Source organism: Nycticebus coucang, chromosome X (assembly GCF_027406575.1).
Source record: "Nycticebus coucang isolate mNycCou1 chromosome X, mNycCou1.pri, whole genome shotgun sequence".
Lineage (NCBI taxonomy): Eukaryota > Metazoa > Chordata > Mammalia > Primates > Lorisidae > Nycticebus > Nycticebus coucang.
Window position 1 is genome coordinate 22,938,305 of NC_069804.1, and position 19,842 is coordinate 22,958,146.

The window sequence follows — 19,842 nt, forward strand, 5'->3', positions numbered from 1 at the left end:
CTGAGGCAAAAGGATCACTTAAGACCAAGAGTTTGAGATTGCTGTGAGCTGTGACGCCATGGAACTCCTCTGAGGGTGACAAAGTGAGACTCTGTCTCAAAAATAAAAAATTGATGCAGAAAAAGCTTTTGATAATATCCAGCATCCTTTCATGATTAGAACACTTAAGAAAATAGGTTTAGATGGGACATTTCTTTTTCTTTTTTTTATGACAGAGTCTCACTATGTTGCCGTTGATAGAGTGCTATGACATCACAGCTCACAGCAATCTCAAACTCTTGGGCTTAAGCAATCCTCTTGCCTCAGCCTCCCAAGTAGCTGGGACTACAGGCACCCACCACAATGCCCAGCTATGTTTTTTGTTGCAGTTGTCATTGCTGATTTTAGTTGGCCCAGGCTGGGTTCGAACATGCCAGCCTCGGTGTAGGTGGCTGACACCTTACCCACTGAGCTACAGGTGCTGACCAGATGGGACATTTCTTAAACTGATAGAGATCATCTATAGCAAACTCACAGCCAATATCATATTGAATGGAGTAAAATTGAAAACATTTCCACTCAGATCTGGAACTAGACAAGGATGACCATTGTTACCACTGCTATTCAACATGGTAAGGGAAGTCCAAGCCATCGCAATCAGGCAAGAGAAGGGGAAAAAGGGTATTCAAATGGGGTCAGAAGAGGTCAAACTCTCACTCTTCACAGATGACATGATCTTATACCTGGAAAACCCCAGGGACTCAACTACAAAGCTCTTAGAAGTGATCAAGGAATACAGCAGTGCCTCAGGATACAAAAATCAATAAGAAATCAGTAGCTTTTTTTTTTTTTTTGTAGAGACAGAGTCTCACTGTACCGCCCTCGGGTAGAGTGCCGTGGCGTCACATGGCTCACAGCAACCTCTACTCTTGGGCTTACGCTATTCTCTTGCCTCAGCCTCCCCAGCAGCTGGGACTACAGGTGCCCGCCACAACACCTGGCTATTTTTTTATTGCAGTTTGGCCGGGGCTGGGTTTGAACCCGCCACCCTCAGCATATGGGACCGGCGCCCTACTCACTGAGCCACAGGCGCCGCCCATCAGTAGCTTTTATATTTACCAAGAGTCAAGCCAAAAATATAGTCAAGGACTCTATTCCTTTTATAGTGCCAAAGAAGATGAAATACCTGGAAATTTATCTAACAAAGGACATGAAAGATCCCTATAATGAGAATTATGAAACCCTGAGAAAAGAAATAGCTGAAGATGTTAACAAATGGGAAAACATACCATGCTCATGGCTGGGAAGAATCAACATTGTTAAAATGTCCATACAACACAAAGCAATATATAGATTTAATGCAATCCCTATCAAAGCACCAATGTCATACTTTATTTAAAGCACTGGTTTTCAACCTTCCTAATGCCACAGCCCTTTAACCTGTGGGTGACAACCCACAGGTTGAGAACCGCTGCTTTAAAGAACTTGAAAAAACAGTACTTTGCTTTATATCGAATCAGAAAAAAACTCAAATAGCCAATACATGACTTAGAAATAAAAAAAAGCAGGAGGCATCACGTTACCAGACTTCAGGTTATACTTCAAATCTATAGTGATCAAAATAGCATGGTACTGGCACAAAAATGGAGATGTAGATAATGGAACAGAATAGAGAATCTAGAGATGAACCCAGCCACATCGGATCATTTGATCTTTGATCAGCCTAAGAAAAACATATATTGGGAAAAAGATTCCCTATTTAACAAATGGTGCTGGGAGAACTGGCTAGCGACCTGTAGAAGACTGAAACTGGACCCACACCTTTCACCACTAACAAAAATTGATTCTCAATGGATAAAAGATTTAAAGTTAAGACATGAAACTAAAAAAATACTAGAACAGAGTGTAGGGAAAACGTGTGAATATACTGACCTGGGAAAATATTTTCTGAGGAGAACATCAAAAATATATTACTGGGATCTGATCAAGCTAAAAAGCTTCTGCACAGCTAAGGGCACTGCAGGTAAAGCAAACAGACAGCCTTCAAAATGGGAGAAGATTTATTTTTTTTGAGACAGAGCCTCAAGCTGTCACCCTGGGTACAGTGCCATAGCATCACAGCTCACAGCAACCTCCAACTCCTGGGCTCAAACGATTCTCCTGCCTCAGCCTCCCAAGTAGCTGGGACTACAGGCACCCATCACAACACCTGGCTATTTTTTGGTTGCAGTCGTCATTGACGTTTGGTGGGCCCAGGCTGGATTCAAACCAGCCAGTTCAGGTGTATGTGGTTGGCGCCTTAGCCGCTTAAGCCACAGGCACCAAACAATGGGAGAAGATTTTTGCATGTTATGGTTCCAACAAAGGTCTGATAACTAGTATCTACAGAGAACTCAAATTAGTAAGAAAAACACAAACAACCCCATTTCTTTGTGGGCAAGAGACTTGAACAGAAACTTCTCTGAAGATGACAGGCAGATGGGCAACAAACACATGAAAAAATGCTCATCATCTTTAGTCATCAGAGAAATGCAAATCGAAACCACTTTTAGATATTACCTCACTCCAGTAAGATTAGCCCACATCACAAAATCCCAAAACTGCAGATGTTAGCATGGATGTGGAGAGAAGTGAACACTTCTACCCTGCTGATGGACTGCAAACTAATATGGCCTTTTTGGAAAGAAGTATAGAGAATTTTCAAGGAAATAAAAGTTGACCTACCTTTAGATCCTGCAATTCCATTACTAGATAACTACCCAGATGAACAAAAGTCATTTTTTATTTTTGAGACAGAGTCTCACTAGGTCACCATTGGTAGAGTACTGTGGCGTCACAGCTCAAGCTCTTGGACTTAAGTGATTCTCTTGCCTCAGCCTCCCAAGTAGCTGGGACTACATCACAACACCCAGCTATCTTTTGTTGCAGTTGTCATCGTTGTTTAGCTGGCCCGGGCTGGGTTCGAACCCACCAGCCTTGGTATATGTGGATGGCGCAGTAACCACTGTGCTACAGGTGCTGAGCCTAAACAAAAATCATTTTACGGCTCGGCGCCTATAGCTCAAGCAACTAAGATGCCAGCCACATACACCAGAGCTGGCAGGTTCAAATCCAGCCCAGGCCTGCCAAACAACAATGACAACTACAACCAAAAAATAGCCGGGTGTTGTGGCGGGTGCCTGTAGTCCCAGCTACTTGGAAGGCTGAGGGAGGCTGAGGCAAGAGAATTGTTTCGCTTAAGCTTAAGCCCAGGAGTTGGAGATTGCTGTGAGCTGTGATGCCACAGCACTCTATCCAGGGCAACAGCTTGAGGCTCTGTCTCAAAAAAAAAAAATCATTTTACAACAAAGACATTTGCACCAGGGACTCAAATACACCCAATTCACAATTGCCAAGTCATAGAAATAGCCCAAATGCCTGTCAATCCATGAATGGATTAACAAATTGTGGTATATGCATACCATGGAATACTATGCAGCCATAAAAAGATGGTTACCTCTTTTATGTTTACCTGGATGGAGCTGGAACACATTCTTCTTAGTAAAGTATGTCAAGAATGGAAAAGAAAGTATCCAGTATACTCAATACTATTATGAAACCAATATATAATCACTTACACATTCATACCAATGATAAAACACAAATATAGTCCAGAAAGGAAGACAGAAGAAGGAGAAGGAAGGGGAGGAGGGAGGGAAAGTGGAGGGAGGGTATTTGGTGGGGTCTCACCTAATGTGCACAATGCAAAGGTACCTTTCAAAACAACTAAGATATATTATAAATGTCTTACCACAGGCTTAGCGCCCGTAGCATAATGGTTACAGCACCAGCCACATTCACCGAGGCTAGTGGGTTCTAACCTGGCCCAGGCCAGCTAAACAACAATGACAACTGCAAAAGAAAAAATAGCTGGGCATTGTGGTGGGCGCCTGTAGTCCCAGCTACTTGGGAGGCTGAAGCAAGAGAATTGCTGAAGCCCAAGAGTTTGAGGTTGCTGTGAGCTGTGACTTGGGAGGCTGAGACAAGAGAATTGCTGAAACCTAAGAGTTTGAGGTTGCTGTGAGCTGTAACGCCACAGCACTCTACCAAGGGCAACACAGTGAGACTCTGTCTCAAAACGATAAATAAATAAATAAATAAGTAAATAAAATAAATGTCTTACCACAAAAAAATAAGTGAGATGATGATTATGGGTTAATCAGTTTGATTTAAGCATTCCACAATGTATATCAGATCATCACATTGTATCTCACAAATGCATATACCCTGTTTCCTCAAAAATAAGACAGTGTCTTATTTTAAGGTGTGCTCCCAAAGATGCACTAGATCTTATTTTCAGGGGGCATCTTATCTTTCCTGTAAGTAGGTCTTATTTTTGGAGGATGTCTTATTTTCGGGGAAATAGGGTCGTTATGATTTAACAAATATTAACAAAAAAACAATGCTAATGAGATTTTTATATACCACATAATTCAGTCAGTTAAAGTATATGAATAAATGGTTTTTTATCATAAAAAGTCCTTATAGAACAAAATTAGAGATCTTTTGTGAATTTTTAAGATTCGCCTGTTATAAAGTTGAAGAGAAAATTACTACAAAACAGGGCTGGGTGCAGTGGCTCATGCCTGTAATCCTAGCACTCTGGAAGGCCTAGGCAAGTGGACTACCCTGAGCTCACAGGTTTGAGACCAGCCTAAGCAAGAGGGAAACCCCATCTCTAAAAATAGACGGGGTGTTGTGGTGGGCTCCTATAGTCCCAGCTACTTGGGAGGCTGAGGCAAGAGAACCGCAAAGTGTTTGAGGTTAATCGTTAAGAGTATGAAGTTGCTGTAAGCTGTGACACCATGGCACTCTACCAAGGACAACACAGTGAGACTCTGTGTCAAAAAAGAAAAAAGTACTGGGCAGCGCCTATGGCTCAAGGAGTAGGACGCCAGCCCCATATATCAGAGGTGGCGGGTTGAAACCTGGCCCTGGCCAAAAAAAAAAAAAAGAAAGAAAAAATTACTACAAAAAAAAAAAAAAAAAAGAAAGTAGTTGATGACTATAGTGAAACATTTGGGATTTATTTGGAAAACTGTAGTCCTAGAGCCCTGTTGGTTTTTTTTTTTTTTGCATGCTGCCTTAATAAAATTGGATATTACTATATATCCCTGTGACATTAAAAAAGCATAATTTGAACACCTTTTTAAAAATTGTTGGCTTGGCGCCGTAGCTCAGTGAGTAGGTCACTGGCCACATACAACAAAGGCGGCGGGTTTGAGCCTGGCCCGGGCCTGCTAAACAACAAGACAACTGCAACTAAAAAATAGCCAAGCGTTGTGGCGGGCACCTGTAGTGCCAGCTACTTGGGAGGCTGAGGCAAGAGAATCGCTTAAGCCCAAGAGTTTGAGGTTGCTGTGAGCTGTGATGCCACAGCACTCTAACGAGGGTAGAGGTAGTGAGACTCTGTCTCAAAAAAAAAAATTGTTGCTTATACCAATAGCATATTGGTAACGTTTCACCACAATTTGCTATCTTATCAACTGATAATCTGATGAAAACTGTGGACCCACAGGGTGGGGATGGCAAAGTATCTTTGCTCACACACAAATGGTATATACTAATTCAGGAGGTTCACAAACCACTCTCTTTTGATACCTCTATGAACCCCTATATTTAAAAATCCCAATTCAAGGAGAAGATATTTGCATGCTATGAATCTGACAAAGGGCTAATAACCAGAATCTACAAAGAACTCAAGCAAATCAACAAGAAAAGAGCAAACAACCTCATTAATCAGGACAACAGACATGAGCAGATCCTTCTCCCAAGAAGGCAGACAAATGGCCAAAACATACATGAAAAAAATGCTCATCTCCCTAATCATCAGAGAAATGAAAATCAAAACCACCTTGTTGGCCAGGCGTACTGACACACACCTATAATCCTAGCACTCTGGGAAGCCAAGGCGCGTGAACTGCCTGAACTCACAGATTTGAGACCAGCCTGAACAAGAGCAAGACCCCCTCTCTAAAAATAGCTGGGCAGACCAGGCGCCTGTAGCTCAAGCGGCTAAGGCACCAGCCACATACACCTGAGCTGGAGGCTTCGAATCCAGCTGGGCCTGCCAAACAACAATGACAACTACAACCAAAAAATAGCCAGGCGTTGTGGCGGGTGCCTGTAGTCCCAGCTACTTGAGAGGCTGAGGCAAGAGAATCACTTGAGGCCAGGAGTTGGAGGTTGCTGTGAGCTGTGATGCCACAGCACTCTACCCAGGGCAACAGCTTGAGACTCTGTCTCAAAAACAAATAAATAAATAAATATAGCCAGGCATTGTGGCAGGTGCCTATAGTCACAGCTACTCACAAGGCTGAGACAAGAGAATCACTTGAGCCCAAGAGTTTAAGGTTGCTGTGAGCTGTGATGCCACAGCACTCTACGTAGGACAAATGAGACTCTGTCTCAAAAAAAAAAAAAAAAAAAAAACACCTTGAGATACCACCTAACAACTGAGAAAAGCCCACATCACAAAGCACAAAGTCCCAAACCTACAAATGCTGGCTCGGGTATAGAGAGAAGGGAACATTTACACACTGTTGGTGGGACTGCAAACTAATACAGTCAAGTATTTTTGGAAAGAAGTATAGAGACTTCGCAAAAAGCTAAAAATAGAACTTTCATTTGATACTGCAAATCCATTACTAAGTATCTACCCAGAAGAAAAAAAACCATTTTAACATAAAGACATTTGCACTCAAATGTTTATAGCAGTTCAATTCACGATCACAAAAATATGAAAACAACCCAAGTGCCCATTAACCCATGATGGGATAAATGTATATGTATACCATGGACTACCATTCAACCATAAAAAGATGGAGACATTACATCTTTTGTATTTACCTGGATGTAGTTAAAGAACATTCTCCTTAGAAAAGTATCTTGAGAATTGAAAAGTAAGCATCCATCACTAATTTGAATATTAGTAGATGGACAACTACAGGCCCACATAAGAGAATAACATAATTAAATTCAAGAAGAGGGGAGGTGGTTTGATAAGCTCCCACCCAATGGGTGCAACGTAGGGGTATACGGCACACTTCCTGGCTGAGTGTCAACTCAGACTCTACCTTACAAATGCAAATAATGTATCATATGTGCCTTTATATTAATTTGAAAAAAACTTAAAAGATTTTTAAAAATTCTAATTCAAACCAACCTCCCAGAGAAACTGAGACCCAGATACTCTTCCCCAGTGCCAGTCAACTGACACATTGGCAGAATCTAGACAGAAACCAGTTCCCCTGATCACCCCTTCAACACGTGCATGAACCAGTTGCTTTTTTCACAATCTCAGAACACCTCCCTTATATATATGCAGCACTGAGGTGGAGGAGGTGGGAGACTGGTTTAGCCAATATCCAACACTTCAGTACCCCAAGATTACTGGTTAACCCCTGATAAACCCTCAGGAGTTATACAGCAAAGCTGTTACACCTTCAGAAGAAACCGTCCAGAGGCCTTTGAGACACTGAGGTCCCAAGATGTCATGATTGAACCTTTTCAATGAAAAAAGATCAAGGAGCCAAATTTCCCCATGGCTTGCATAGGGAGTCAAAGAAGTCACCTGCAAGAAAGGAATAGAAATTATTCCATGCATCTTCTCGGACCATCATGGAATAAAACTTGAATTGAGTAACAACAGGAATCTGCATACCCATACAAAAACATGGAAGTTAAATAACCTTATGCTGAATGATAGCTGGGTCAGAGATGAGATTAAGAAAGAAATTGCCAATTTTTTGGAACAAAACGACAATGAAGACACAAACTATCAGAACCTCTGGGACACTGCAAAGGCAGTTCTAAGAGGGAAATGTATAGCACTGCAAGCCTTCCTCAAGAGAACGGGAAGAGAGGAAGTTAACAACTTAATGGGACATCTCACGCAACTGGAAAAGGAAGAACATTCCAACCCCAAACCCAGTAGAAGAAAAGAAATAACCAAAATTAGAGCAGAATTAAATGAAATTGAAAACAAAAGAATAATACAACAGATCAATAAATCAAAAAGCTGGTTTTTTGAAAAGGTCAATAAAATAGATAAACCTCTGGCCAACCTAATCAGGAAAAAAAGAGTAAAATCTCTAATATCATCAATCAGAAACAACAAAGACGAAATAACCACAGACTCATCAGAAATCCAAAAAATCCTTAATGAATATTACAAGAAACTTTATTCTCAGAAATATGAAAATCTGAAGGAAATAGACCGATACTTGGAAGCATGCCACCTTCCAAGACTTAACCAGAATCAAGTAGAAATGTTGAACAGACCCATATCAAGTTCAGAAATAGCATCAACTATACAAAACCTCCCTAAAAAGAAAAGCCCGGGACCAGATGGTTTCACGTCAGAATTCTACCAAACCTTTAAAGAGGAATTAGTACCTATATTACTCAACCTGTTCCAAAAGGTAGAAAAAGAAGGAAGACTACCCAACACGTTCTATGAAGCAAACATCACCCTGATCCCCAAACCAGGAAAAGACCCAACAAGAAAATTATAGACCCATATCACTAATGAATATAGATGCAAAAATATTCAACAAGATCCTAACAAACAGAATCCAGCAACACATCAAACAAATTATACATCATGACCAAGTTGGTTTTATCCCAGGGTCTCAAGGCTGGTTCAATATACGTAAATCTATAAATGTAATTCAGCACATAAACAAATTAAAAAACAAAGACCATATGATTCTCTCAATTGATGCAGAAAAAGCTTTTGATAATATCCAGCATCCCTTCATGATCAGAACACTTAAGAAAATTGGTCTAGAAGGGACTTTTCTTAAACTGATAGAGGCTATCTACAGCAAACCCACAGCCAATATCATATTGAATGGAGTTAAATTGGAATCATTTCCACTCAGATCAGGAACCAGACAAGGCTGCCCATTGTCTCCATTGCTTTTCAACATTGTAATGGAAGTTTTAGCCACTGCAATTAGGGAAGAAAAGGCGATCAAGGGTATCCATATAAGGTCAGAAGAGATCAAACTTTCGCTCTTCGCAGATGATATGATTGTGTATCTGGAAAACACTAGGGACTCTACTACAAAACTCCTAGAAGTGATCAAGGAATACAGCAGCGTCTCAGGTTACAAAATCAACATTCATAAATCGGTAGCCTTTATATACACCAACAACAGTCAAATTGAAAAAGCAGTTAAGGACTCTATCCCATTCACAGTAGTGCCAAAGAAGATGAAATATTTGGGAATTTACCTAACAAAAGACGTGAAAGATCTCTATAAAGAGAACTATGAAACTCTAAGAAAAGAAATAGCTGAAAATGTTAACAAATGGAAAAACATACCATGCTCATGGCTGGGAAGAATCAACATTATCAAAATGTCCATACTACCCAAAGCAATATATAACTTCAACGCACTCCCTATTAAAGCTCCACTGTCATATTTTAAAGATCTTGAAAAAACATTACTTCGTTTTATATGGAATCAGAAAAAACCTCGAATAGCCAAGACATTACTCAGAAATAAAAACAAAATAGGAAGAATCACACTACCAGACCTCAGACTTTACTACAAATCGATAGTGATCAAAACAGCATGGTATTGGCACAAAAACAGAGAAGTAGATATCTGGAACAGAATAGAGAACCAAGAGATGAATCCAGCTACTTACCGCTATTTGATTTTTGACAAGCCAATTAAAAACTTTCAGTGGGGAAAAGATTCCCTATTTAACAAATGGTGCTGGCTGAACTGGCTGGCAACCTGCAGAAGACTGAAATTGGACCCACACCTTTCACCATTAACAAAGATAGACTCTCATTGGATTAAAGATTTAAACTTAAGACAAGAAACTATAAAAATACTAGAGGAGAATGCAGGGAAAACCCTTGAAGAAATTGGTCTGGGTGAGTATTTCATGAGGAGAACCCCCCAGGGCAATTGAAGCAGCTTCAAAAATACACTACTGGGACTTGATCAAACTAAAAAGCTTCTGCACAGCTAAGAACACAGTAAGCAGAGCAAGCAGACAGCCCTCAGAATGGGAGAAGATATTTGCAGGGTATATCTCTTACAAAGGTTTAATAACCAGAATCCACAGAGAACTCAAACACATCAGCAAGAAAAAAACAAGGGATCCCATCGCAGGCTGGGCAAGGGATTTGAAGAGAAACTTCTCTGAAGAAGACAGGCGCACGGCCTTCAGACATATCAAAAAATGCTCATCATCTTTAATCATCAGAGAAATGCAAATCAAAACTACTTTGAGATATCATCTAACTCCAATGAGACTAGCCTATATCACAAAATCTCAAGACCAGAGATGTTGGCGTGGATGCGGAGAAAAGGGAACACTTCTGCACTGCTGGTGGGAATGCAAATTAATACATTCCTTTTGGAAAGATATATGGAGAACACTCAGAGATCTAAAAATAGATCTGCCATTCAATCCTGTAATTCCTCTGCTGGGCGTATACCCAGAAGACCAAAAATCACAACATAGCAAAGATATTTGTACCAGAATGTTTATTGCAGCCCAATTCATAATAGCTAAGTCATGGAAAAAGCCCAAGTGCCCATCGATCCACGAATGGATTAATAAATTGTGGTATATGTATACCATGGAATACTATGCAGCCTTAAAGAAAGATGGAGACTTTACCTCTTTCATGTTTACATGGATGGAGCTGGAACATATTCTTCTTAGTAAAGTATCTCAAGAATGGAAGAAAAAGTACCCAATGTACACAGCCCTATTATGAAACTAATTTGGGACTCTCACATGAAAGCTATAACTCAGCTACAACTTAACAATAGGGGGAAGTGGGAAAGGGAGGGGGTGGGTAGAGGGAGGGGGATCGGTGGGATCACACCTGTGGTGCATATTAACAGGGGTATTTGCGAAACTTGGTAAAGGTAGAATGTAAATGTTTTGGCACAGTAACTGAGATAACACCGGAAAGGCTATGTTAACCACTGTGATAAAAATGTGTCAAATGGTTTATGAAGCGAGTGTATGATACCCCATGATCATATCAATGTATACAGTTATGATTTAATAAAAAAAAAAAAAAGAAATCACCTGCAAGTGTGAATAGAAATGTTTTGGCGGCTCGGCACCTGTGGCTCAAGCGGCTAAGGCGCCAGCCACATACACGGAGCTGGTGAGCTCAAATCCAGCCTGGGCCTGCCAAACAACAATGACGGCTACAACCAAAAAAACAGCCAGGCATTGTGGCAGGCACCTGTAGTCCCAGCTACTTGGGAGGCTGAGGCAGGAGAATCACTTGAGACCAGGAGTTGGCAGTTGCTGTGAGCTGTGATGCCATGGCACTCTACCCAGGGCGACAGCTTGAGGCTCTGTCTCAAAAAGAAATGTTTTGGCGTCCTGGGTCCCAAGCTTTGAGTGGGTGGCAAGGAAGAATTTTCAGTGCAGTTAACAGGCAATGCCACCCATAGGCCCTCCACTCTGAGAAAATACCTCACTTTTGAGATTAAACAAAGTCAGGTGATTCTTGTGAGTCTGAAAAAAAGAAGCTATAATAGTTACCCACCAAAGAACCTAATCATCTGTGTGTATTCATTTATGAACTCTTTCTCTCACTAGACACTAACAGAGTACCTACTTGCTTAAGGCTCAACAGGACTCACAAGAAAGGAAAGTAGGGTTATGGGAGATGGCACAGGCACAAGACTGTAGAGCTTTATAGGCCTTTCTTACTGGGTTTTTGTTTGTTTTTTGTTTTGTTTTTGAGATGGTCTCATTCTATTGCCCTGGGTAGAGTGCCCTAGGGTCATTGTAGCTCACAGCAACCTCAAACTTCTGGGCTCAAGTGATCCTCTTGCCTTAGGTTCTCAAGTGGCTGAGACTACAAGCTACTTGAGAACCATGCCTGCCGGGCCAGTTTTTCTATTTTTAGTCAAGACTGGGTCTTGAACTTCTAAGCTCGAGCAATCCACCCACCTTGGCCTCTCAGAGTGCTAGGATTACAGGTGTGAGCCACCATGCCCAGCCTGTAGAAGGCCTTTCACATCATGTCCAATGCTAACTAAAGTTGACTCCAGCCCTTCTTGAAACGATTTACAATCTGTCTTCAAATACGATAGCAAAGTTTTTTTAAGTGCTATAAACCAAAGAGGCAGAACTCCTTCAACTAAAAGCAAGGTCCCCAGGAGCAGTGAGAGAGATCCAGGACCTCCAAGAGAATTGACACTATCACTGTCAGTCAGAACTAGATGTGAGTACCCTTGGACCCAGCCAGGCAGAAAACTTGTAAAGTCCAGTGTGCTCGGGTGAAAGGGGTTGGGGACAGCCAGACACACCTCAGACTCTAAGGTTCTCAGGCCTTAATTTTGACAGCTGGGAAGATTACATTTACAGAAAAGCATTCCGCTCAAGTGGCCTAACCAATGCACTCCCGCCCTTTTCGCACCAGGGCCTCAGTCACACAGTCTTAACACCCTAAGAGCCAAAAGGTACCCTGCAATCTCTGCCAATGTTACAATACTCTTAAGTCAGAGTCAAGTGGGTCAAACAATTAACCTCCAAAAAAATGTTTTCCGAAGGGGGACAAAGGGCTGGAGGTAACATAGAACTACAAATACCATACTAGCTTTCTGACAAAAAGCCACCCCCAAAATGTTATGAACCACACCGCTAATGAGCAAAGAGAAAGGAATTTCAGCCAACACCCAACTTCCTCCCTTAAAGCACTGCTTTGCTTCTAAATATATTGAACTCTATGCCAGAAGTCGCTAAAGTGAGGAGATTCTTCCAGCCCAGGCCTAGTGGCCTGTGTCCGGGCGGGGTCACAGCCGACCAGCGCCCAAATGCTGGAGCATTAGTTCCGCCTGCCCCGGCCTGCTTCTTCCGCAGCGGCCCGCGGGAAGTCAGACGGCGGGCACGGACGCACCCCACCAGCGCCCTGCCAGACTCCTCCACCCCGGGCTACCTACCGCAGTGCTGCCCGCCTCATCGCTCTAGGCTGCCGCGCACGCGGGTGGAAAACCGGGCCCGCAAGGCGGTCTGCAGAGGGAAAGGAAGGTGCTGGAGCGAGAACCAGACCAACCGTCACTCCCCACAACAGCACCGTGACGGCGAAGAAGCCCTGGAGCGAGCCCTCACCATTCGGGGCCGGGCCACGCTGTCCAGGGGCGGGGCCGCGCTGCCCGGGGCGGGGTCGCGCTGTTCTGGGGCGGGGCCGCGGCCCTGTCTGTTAATCCAAGGGAAGCAGAAGTCCACCTCTGCGGAGCTTCCCACGCAATCAACTCTGCGGGGCGTGTAGTTAAAGGGAGGATTAGCCTATTCCCGGTTGAGTAAATGAACCACGCAGCACCGCCAGGGCGGTGACGCGAAGAAAAGGCGCGGCTCTGCCCAGTGGAACTTGCCTCCGTTGCTATCCTTCACCTCTGTGCCTCGGCTCCCAGTCTGTGGTTCTTGCCCTTGCCTTCAAGGAATCTCCTAGGCAGCTTTCCAAAATACAGATGTTTAGGGATTAGTCATGTGTGCGGCCCCGGCTTCTAAAGGCCTAAAAGTGTCCCGGGATATAAATTTACCTATTGGGTACAATGTACACTATTCAGGGGAAGGCCACGCTAAAAGCTCTGACTTCAGCATAATACAATTCATCCATGTAACAAGAACATTTGTACCCCCTAATATTTTGAAATAAAAAATACATTTAAAAAGAAAATATGGGGGCCAGAAGCGGTGGCTCACGCCTGTAAGGGAGGCCGAGGCGGGTGGATCAACTGAGCTCAGGGGTTCAAGACCAGCCTGAGCAAGAGCGAGACACCACCACCACCCCGTCTCTAAGGATAGCGGGGCGTTGTGGCGGACGCCTGTAGTCCCAGCTACTTGGGAGGCTGAGGCAAGAGAATCACTTGAGCCAAGAGTTGGAGGTTGCTGTGAGCTATGACGACCCCACGGTACTCTACCAAGGATGACAAAGTGAGACTGTGCCTCAAAAAAAATAAAAAAGAATAAGAAAATATGGGAAAGAGAATAAAAGGTGTCTTTCAATCCAGAAAAAGATAAAATAAAAAATAAAGGTAACCAAAACTTGAGAACTAGTGACTTAACAGAAAAAAATTGTTCCTCTTCTAATCCCGGCCTGCCCCCTAGTGTTTGACATGTTGGCTGACCTAGACAAAGTCAAGGCCAAAGAGCCTTAAGATTTCAACCCACAACCTGATTCTCAGTTTCATTCAACCTACTCTTATTGAACTGTTTGCGTTATTTATTCAACAGTGCATTGAACAGGCACTGTTATAGACGCTGGGGATGCAAAAAAAAAAAAAGCCCCTTTAGGGGGCTTAACTTACAGGAAAGGAAAACAAATCGTCAAACAGGTTAGCAAATAACAATTTCAAACATGGTAAAGTAGTCTAAAGAGGAAATAAAACAAGGTAATGAGAGGGGTATTTTGAGAATACATGCAAGTCTTGCTTTGCCTCTAAAAATGGTAATTTCCTAGGAAGCAAGGACCACATCACGTTTCGTTGAAATAACACATACTTAGTAAAATTTGTCAATTGCATTAAGCTATCTTTCTGTTTTTAGTCACTTAACAAGTTATAAATGGTTTTCTATTTTACCTAATTGTCCCTGTTTTTAGCAGTCTCACACCCAAAAGACTCCTTTTTTAGCCTGCAGGGATCTCTCCTTCATTTTTGTTCATATTCTCTGTACCTTTTTAGTGCCTGTTTTGTTGTGTTGTGTCAGCCATACATATTTATACTCTACCACACCCAACACACAGTGCAATAAATATTGTATTGAATTATATTATTTTTGCTCATTTCTTTTTTTTTTTTTTTTTTTGAGACAGAGTCTCACTCTGTTGCCCTGGATAGAGTGCTGTGGCATCATTGCTCACAACAACCTCAAACTCTTGGGCTCAAGTGATTCTCTTGCCTCAGCCTCCTGAGTAGCTGGGACTACATGTGCCTGTCACAATGCCTGGCTAGTTTTCTGTTTTTAGTAGAGACCAGGTCTCACTCTTGCTCAGGCTGGTCTCAAACTCCTGAGCTCAAGCAATCCACCTGCCTTGGCCTCCCAGAATGCTAGGATTACAGGCCACCACACCCAGCCATTTTTGTTCATTTTTACTTGAACTTTTGGTTGAAGCAATATGAGACTCAGAAAAATTAAGTTCAAGACAACTCTTTGGGTTGCATATATGGTATAACAAGTAGGACAGTTTACAAATTTTGTGCAATCAAGTAACCTTCCATCAGTTTCCAAAATAAAGCCAGATACATTCTCAATACATATAAACAGCATTGATTTCAGCTGGAACAGCTGGAACCAGGAACTCAATGCCATGAAGATGCCTTCTCTCCATTGTTTATCTTTGCTTTCCTTTGCACACTGGTTTCATTCTTTTTTTTCTCTCTGTGTAATGGTATTCTCTACATTGCAAAAGAAGCTCCTAAACTTTACATCTTACAACCACAGTCACACATAAGAGACTGGCCCAAATTTCTATGTCCCAAGTACAAAAAGTCCTGAGAAGAGATTCATTGGCTCAATTGAGGTCAGGTACACATTTCTGGACAGTCAACTGTGGCAGCAAGGCCAGGGCATACAATTGGTCCACTTGACTTACCAGGAACCCTCTCACCCAGACCCATGGTCAGTTGCTAGGTCACAATTTACTACCATGGCTGTTTCCACAAGAAAGCACACAGATGAAGATCACTTCCTTAGAAAAGGAGTACCAAGCAATCAAACCCATAGAGGTCCACTAAAGATGTTATTCAAAGATGGAAAAATTATCTCATCACTTAGCTTTAGTTCTAACCTCAGAAAACCCCTGCTAGACCTAGCCAGCACAGCATTCATCCATGTGTCTCCAATTATCTCAATTGGCAGCATACAGAAAATTCTTAAAACAACTTAGCAACCCTGGTTTCTATGTGTGTAGTGGTGGTGTTGTCAAGTATATATTCTATATCACTTTTTTTTCAGTCTTCAAATATTTTTTGTTGGAAGGCCATGCATTGCCTTCATTCATTATATTTCAAATCACTGTACATTTTCTATATCCCATTTTGAATAGCAGGGATGGCAGGCAAAGTGGTCACAAAATCAGATCAGGAAGTGTGCAGCAATTGGATAGTGGTGTGAATCACTGTCCTTGAGTAAGAAATTCTCCACCCCCACCTTTTTGTTTCTTGTTATGTACCATTAGTTCTATTTTGATATGGTCTCAGGGTAACAAAGATGGTATGAAATGTGTGATTAAAATAAAAGGCTCCTAATCATGTTGACAGATACATAAGATATTATCAATGTCATTATTATAAACAGAGCAATAAAATCAAATAAGAAACCTAATAATACGTTGTCAGTTCAATGTAGTATTATAAGTGAAAAAGATCTAATAACCATCTTTTGTTGGGCTGCTGAACTATATATAATACTTCTGAATATCTGACTTAGGTAGAAAATGTTCTTGGGAAACTGTCAGCAACTTTCAAATAAACTAATTCAAGCAATGATTTCATTAAAATGGAAAAACCACTTTTAAAAAATTAGCTTATTGGGCGGCGCCTGTGGCTCAGTGAGTAGGGCACCGGCCCCATATGCCGAGGGTGGCGGGTTCAAACCCGGCCCCGGCCAAACTGCAACAACAACAACAAAAAAAATAGCCGGGCGTTGTGGCGGGCGCCTGTAGTCCCAGCTACTCGGGAGGCTGAGGCAAGAGAATCGCGTAAGCCCAAGAGTTAGAGGTTGCTGTGAGCCGTGTGACGCCACGGCACTCTACCAAGGGCGGTACAGTGAGACTCTGTCTCTTAAAAAAAAAAAAAAAAATTAGCTTATTTCAGGCCAGGCATGGTGGCTCATGCCTGTAATCCTGGCACTCTAGGAGGCCAAGGCAAGAGGACTGCTGAGATCAGGAGTTGGAGACCAGCCTGAGCAAGAGCAAGACCCCCCATTTCTACCAAAAACAAAAAATTAGCTGGGCATGGCACGTGCCTATAGTTCCAGCAACTCAGGAGGCTGATACAGGAGGATCGCTTGTGCCCAGGTATTTGAGGTTGCAGTGAGCTATGATGATGCACTGTACTCTAGATGGGACAACAGAGTGAGTCTCTGTCTTAAAAAAAAAAATAGCTTATGTCTCGGTGCCTGTGGCTCAAGGGGCTAAGGTGCCAGCCACATACACCTGAGCTGACAGGCTTGAATCCAGCCCAGGCCCACCAAATAACAATGACGGCTGCAACCAAAAAATGGCTGGGCATTGTGGGGGGGTGCCTGTGATCCCAGCTACTTGGGAGGCGGAGGCAGGAGAATCGCTTGAGCCCAGGAGTTGGAGGTTGCTGTGAGCTGTGATGCCACAGCACTCTACCCAGGGCTACAGCTTGAGGCTCTATCTCAAAAAAAAAAAAAAAATTGCTTATTTCCCAGATTATAGAGATTATACAAAAAAGATCCAGAGTAAAATTGGGAGGGGGAGGAGGAAACAATCGAAAAGTATTTTCCACCTAAACATTCAAGAAAAAACCACAGGGGCGGTGCATGTGGCTCAAAGGAGTGGGGCGCTGGCCCCATATGCCAGAGGTGGCAGGTTCAAACCCAGCCTCGGCCAAAAATCGCAAAAAAAGAAAGAAAAAAACAACAAAGACTAGTGGGCTGTTACATGAAAGTGCTTAGATTATACCCACCTGCTCCATCTGTAGCAAAAACCAGGATAGGCGGCTCGGTGCCCATAGCTCAGTGGTTAGGGTGCCAGCCACATATACCGGGGCTGGTGGAGTTACTCAATTCCTATTTTCCTCACCCTGTTCCTGGCACTTCTTGTAAAACTTCCTTGAAAATATAGATTAGAGATAGAGATGGTGACAGAAATAGAGGTATAGGCCAGGCATGGTGGCTCATACCTGTAATCCTAGCACTTTGGGGGACCAAGGAGAGGATCACTTGAGCCCAGGAGTTTGAGACCAGCCTGAGAAAGAGCGAGACCCCATCTCTACAGAAAAAAAAAAAAAAGAAAAAGAAGTCAGGCATGGTGATGCCAACCTGTAGTCCCAGCTACTCAGGAGGCTGACTCAGAAGGATGGCTTGAGCCCAGGAGTTTGAGGTTGCTGTGAGCTATGATGCACTCTAGACCAGGTGACAATGAGGCTCTGTCTCAAGAAAAAAAAAAAAAAGACGAAAGAAAGAAAAGAAAAGAAATAGAGATATCTGCTGAGAGCATTTTGCACTAATATACTAGAATAAATGTCAATAAATGTCTGGCCCAGCCTGCCAGAGTTTGGGTTTATTATTAAAGAACAAATGAGGTCTAGTGTTGGGAAACTAGAGAAACATGTTGTTCATGAGAAGTCCAAATTGAATACTTTAGTGGATGGAGCTACTCCATTTCTACAGAAATCTGTGGGTTCCATTCTGAGACTAAAGGGTTGAGAAAAAAGGCTGGGTGTGGTGGCTTGCCTATAATCCCAGTACTCTGGGAGGATAAGGCAGGTGGATTGCCTGAGCTCAGGAGTTTGAGACCAGCCTGAGCAAGAGTGAGATCCTGTCTCTAAAAATAGCTGGGCATTGTGGCGGGTACCTATAGACCCAGCTACTTGGGAAGCTGAGGCAAGAGGAACCCTTGAGCCCAAGAGTTTGAGATTGCTGTGAGCTATGATGGTGCAGTACTCTACCAAGGGTGACAAAGTAAGACTCTGTCATAAAATAATGTAAAATAAAATTAATAAAATAAAATAAGGCTCGGCGCCCATAGCACAGTGGTTTCAGCGTCAGCCACATACATCAAGGCTGGTGGGTTCGAAAACAATCCAGGCCTTCTAAACAACGTTGACAACTGCAAAAAAAAAAAAAATAGTCGTTATTGTGGTGGGCGCCTCTAGTCCCAGCTACTTGGGAGGCCGAGGCAAGAGAATCGCTTAAGCCCAAGAGTTTGAGGTTGCCAGAAGCTGTGACACCACGGCACTCTACTCAGGGTGACAAGGTGAAGCTCTGTCTCAAATTAATAAATAAATAAATAAATAATAAAATTAATAACATAACATAAAATAGTTGAGAAATACTCAGAATGGCAGGTGAGGAAGTAGATGGGAGGGAATTAGAGAGGGGTTCACTGGGTTTTTTGGGTGTTTTTTTTGTTTTTTTTTTTGAGACAGAGTTTCACTATGACGCCCTGGGTAGAGTGCCGTGTTGTCACAGCTCACAGCAACCTCAAACTCTTGGGCTTAAGCTATTCTCTTGTCTCAGCCTCCCAAGTAGCTGGGACTACAGGTGCCCGCCACAACACCCAGCTTTTTGGGGGTTGTAGTTATCATTGTTGTTTAGCAGGCCCGGGCCAGGTTTGAATCCACCAGCTCCAGTTTATGTGGCTGGCACCATAGCCACTGAGCTACAGGTGCCGAGCCAGGGGGTTCACTGTTGATGTGGACAGGACGGAATTAGTGAGGGGTTCACTGCTGATGGGGCATATCTGAAAGACTTTGAATTCTCTTGAATCATTCCTGGACCAAAAGTCCCATGAAGACCAAGGTTTTGTGACGCTGACTCTTCATGCCCTGAGCTGACCTGCAGATTCTCTGCACTCCTTATCCAGCCAGCTCACACCATGGAGAACTAACATCAATCAGATGCAGTCCCCACCAGTTTGTGGGCTTCTCCTCCCCGATGCTGATGCCAACACAATCGTATCTGCTTACTACATGCTCCGTACCTCTGCTTTCACACATATAAGCACACAGAGATTCAATGACATTTGAGAGACCAGGAAGAATACAGGGATGAATAAGACACAGTCCTAGACCAGGAGAAGCATACAGCATATGAGAGGGAAGAAAATAGGAAAAAATCTATATAATT

General features: G+C 42.8%; 1 protein-coding gene across 8 annotated transcripts in view; it reads right to left on the reverse strand.

The window, feature by feature from the left end:
• Positions 1-19,842, reverse strand: part of ACOT9 (acyl-CoA thioesterase 9) — a 95,012-nt gene that overhangs the window by 37,358 nt on the left and 37,812 nt on the right. For 2 of the 8 annotated variants that reach the window (XM_053581150.1, XM_053581148.1), the window contains exon 1: positions 12,963-13,156. The exons of 5 other annotated variants lie outside the window; for them this stretch is intronic. In XM_053581150.1, the coding sequence (XP_053437125.1) occupies positions 12,963-12,982 (20 nt within the window). In that variant the 5' untranslated portion in view covers positions 12,983-13,156. Of the gene's footprint in view, positions 1-12,962; positions 13,158-19,842 lie in introns of those variants that run through there. One more of the 8 variants, XM_053581156.1, reaches the window with a different exon arrangement.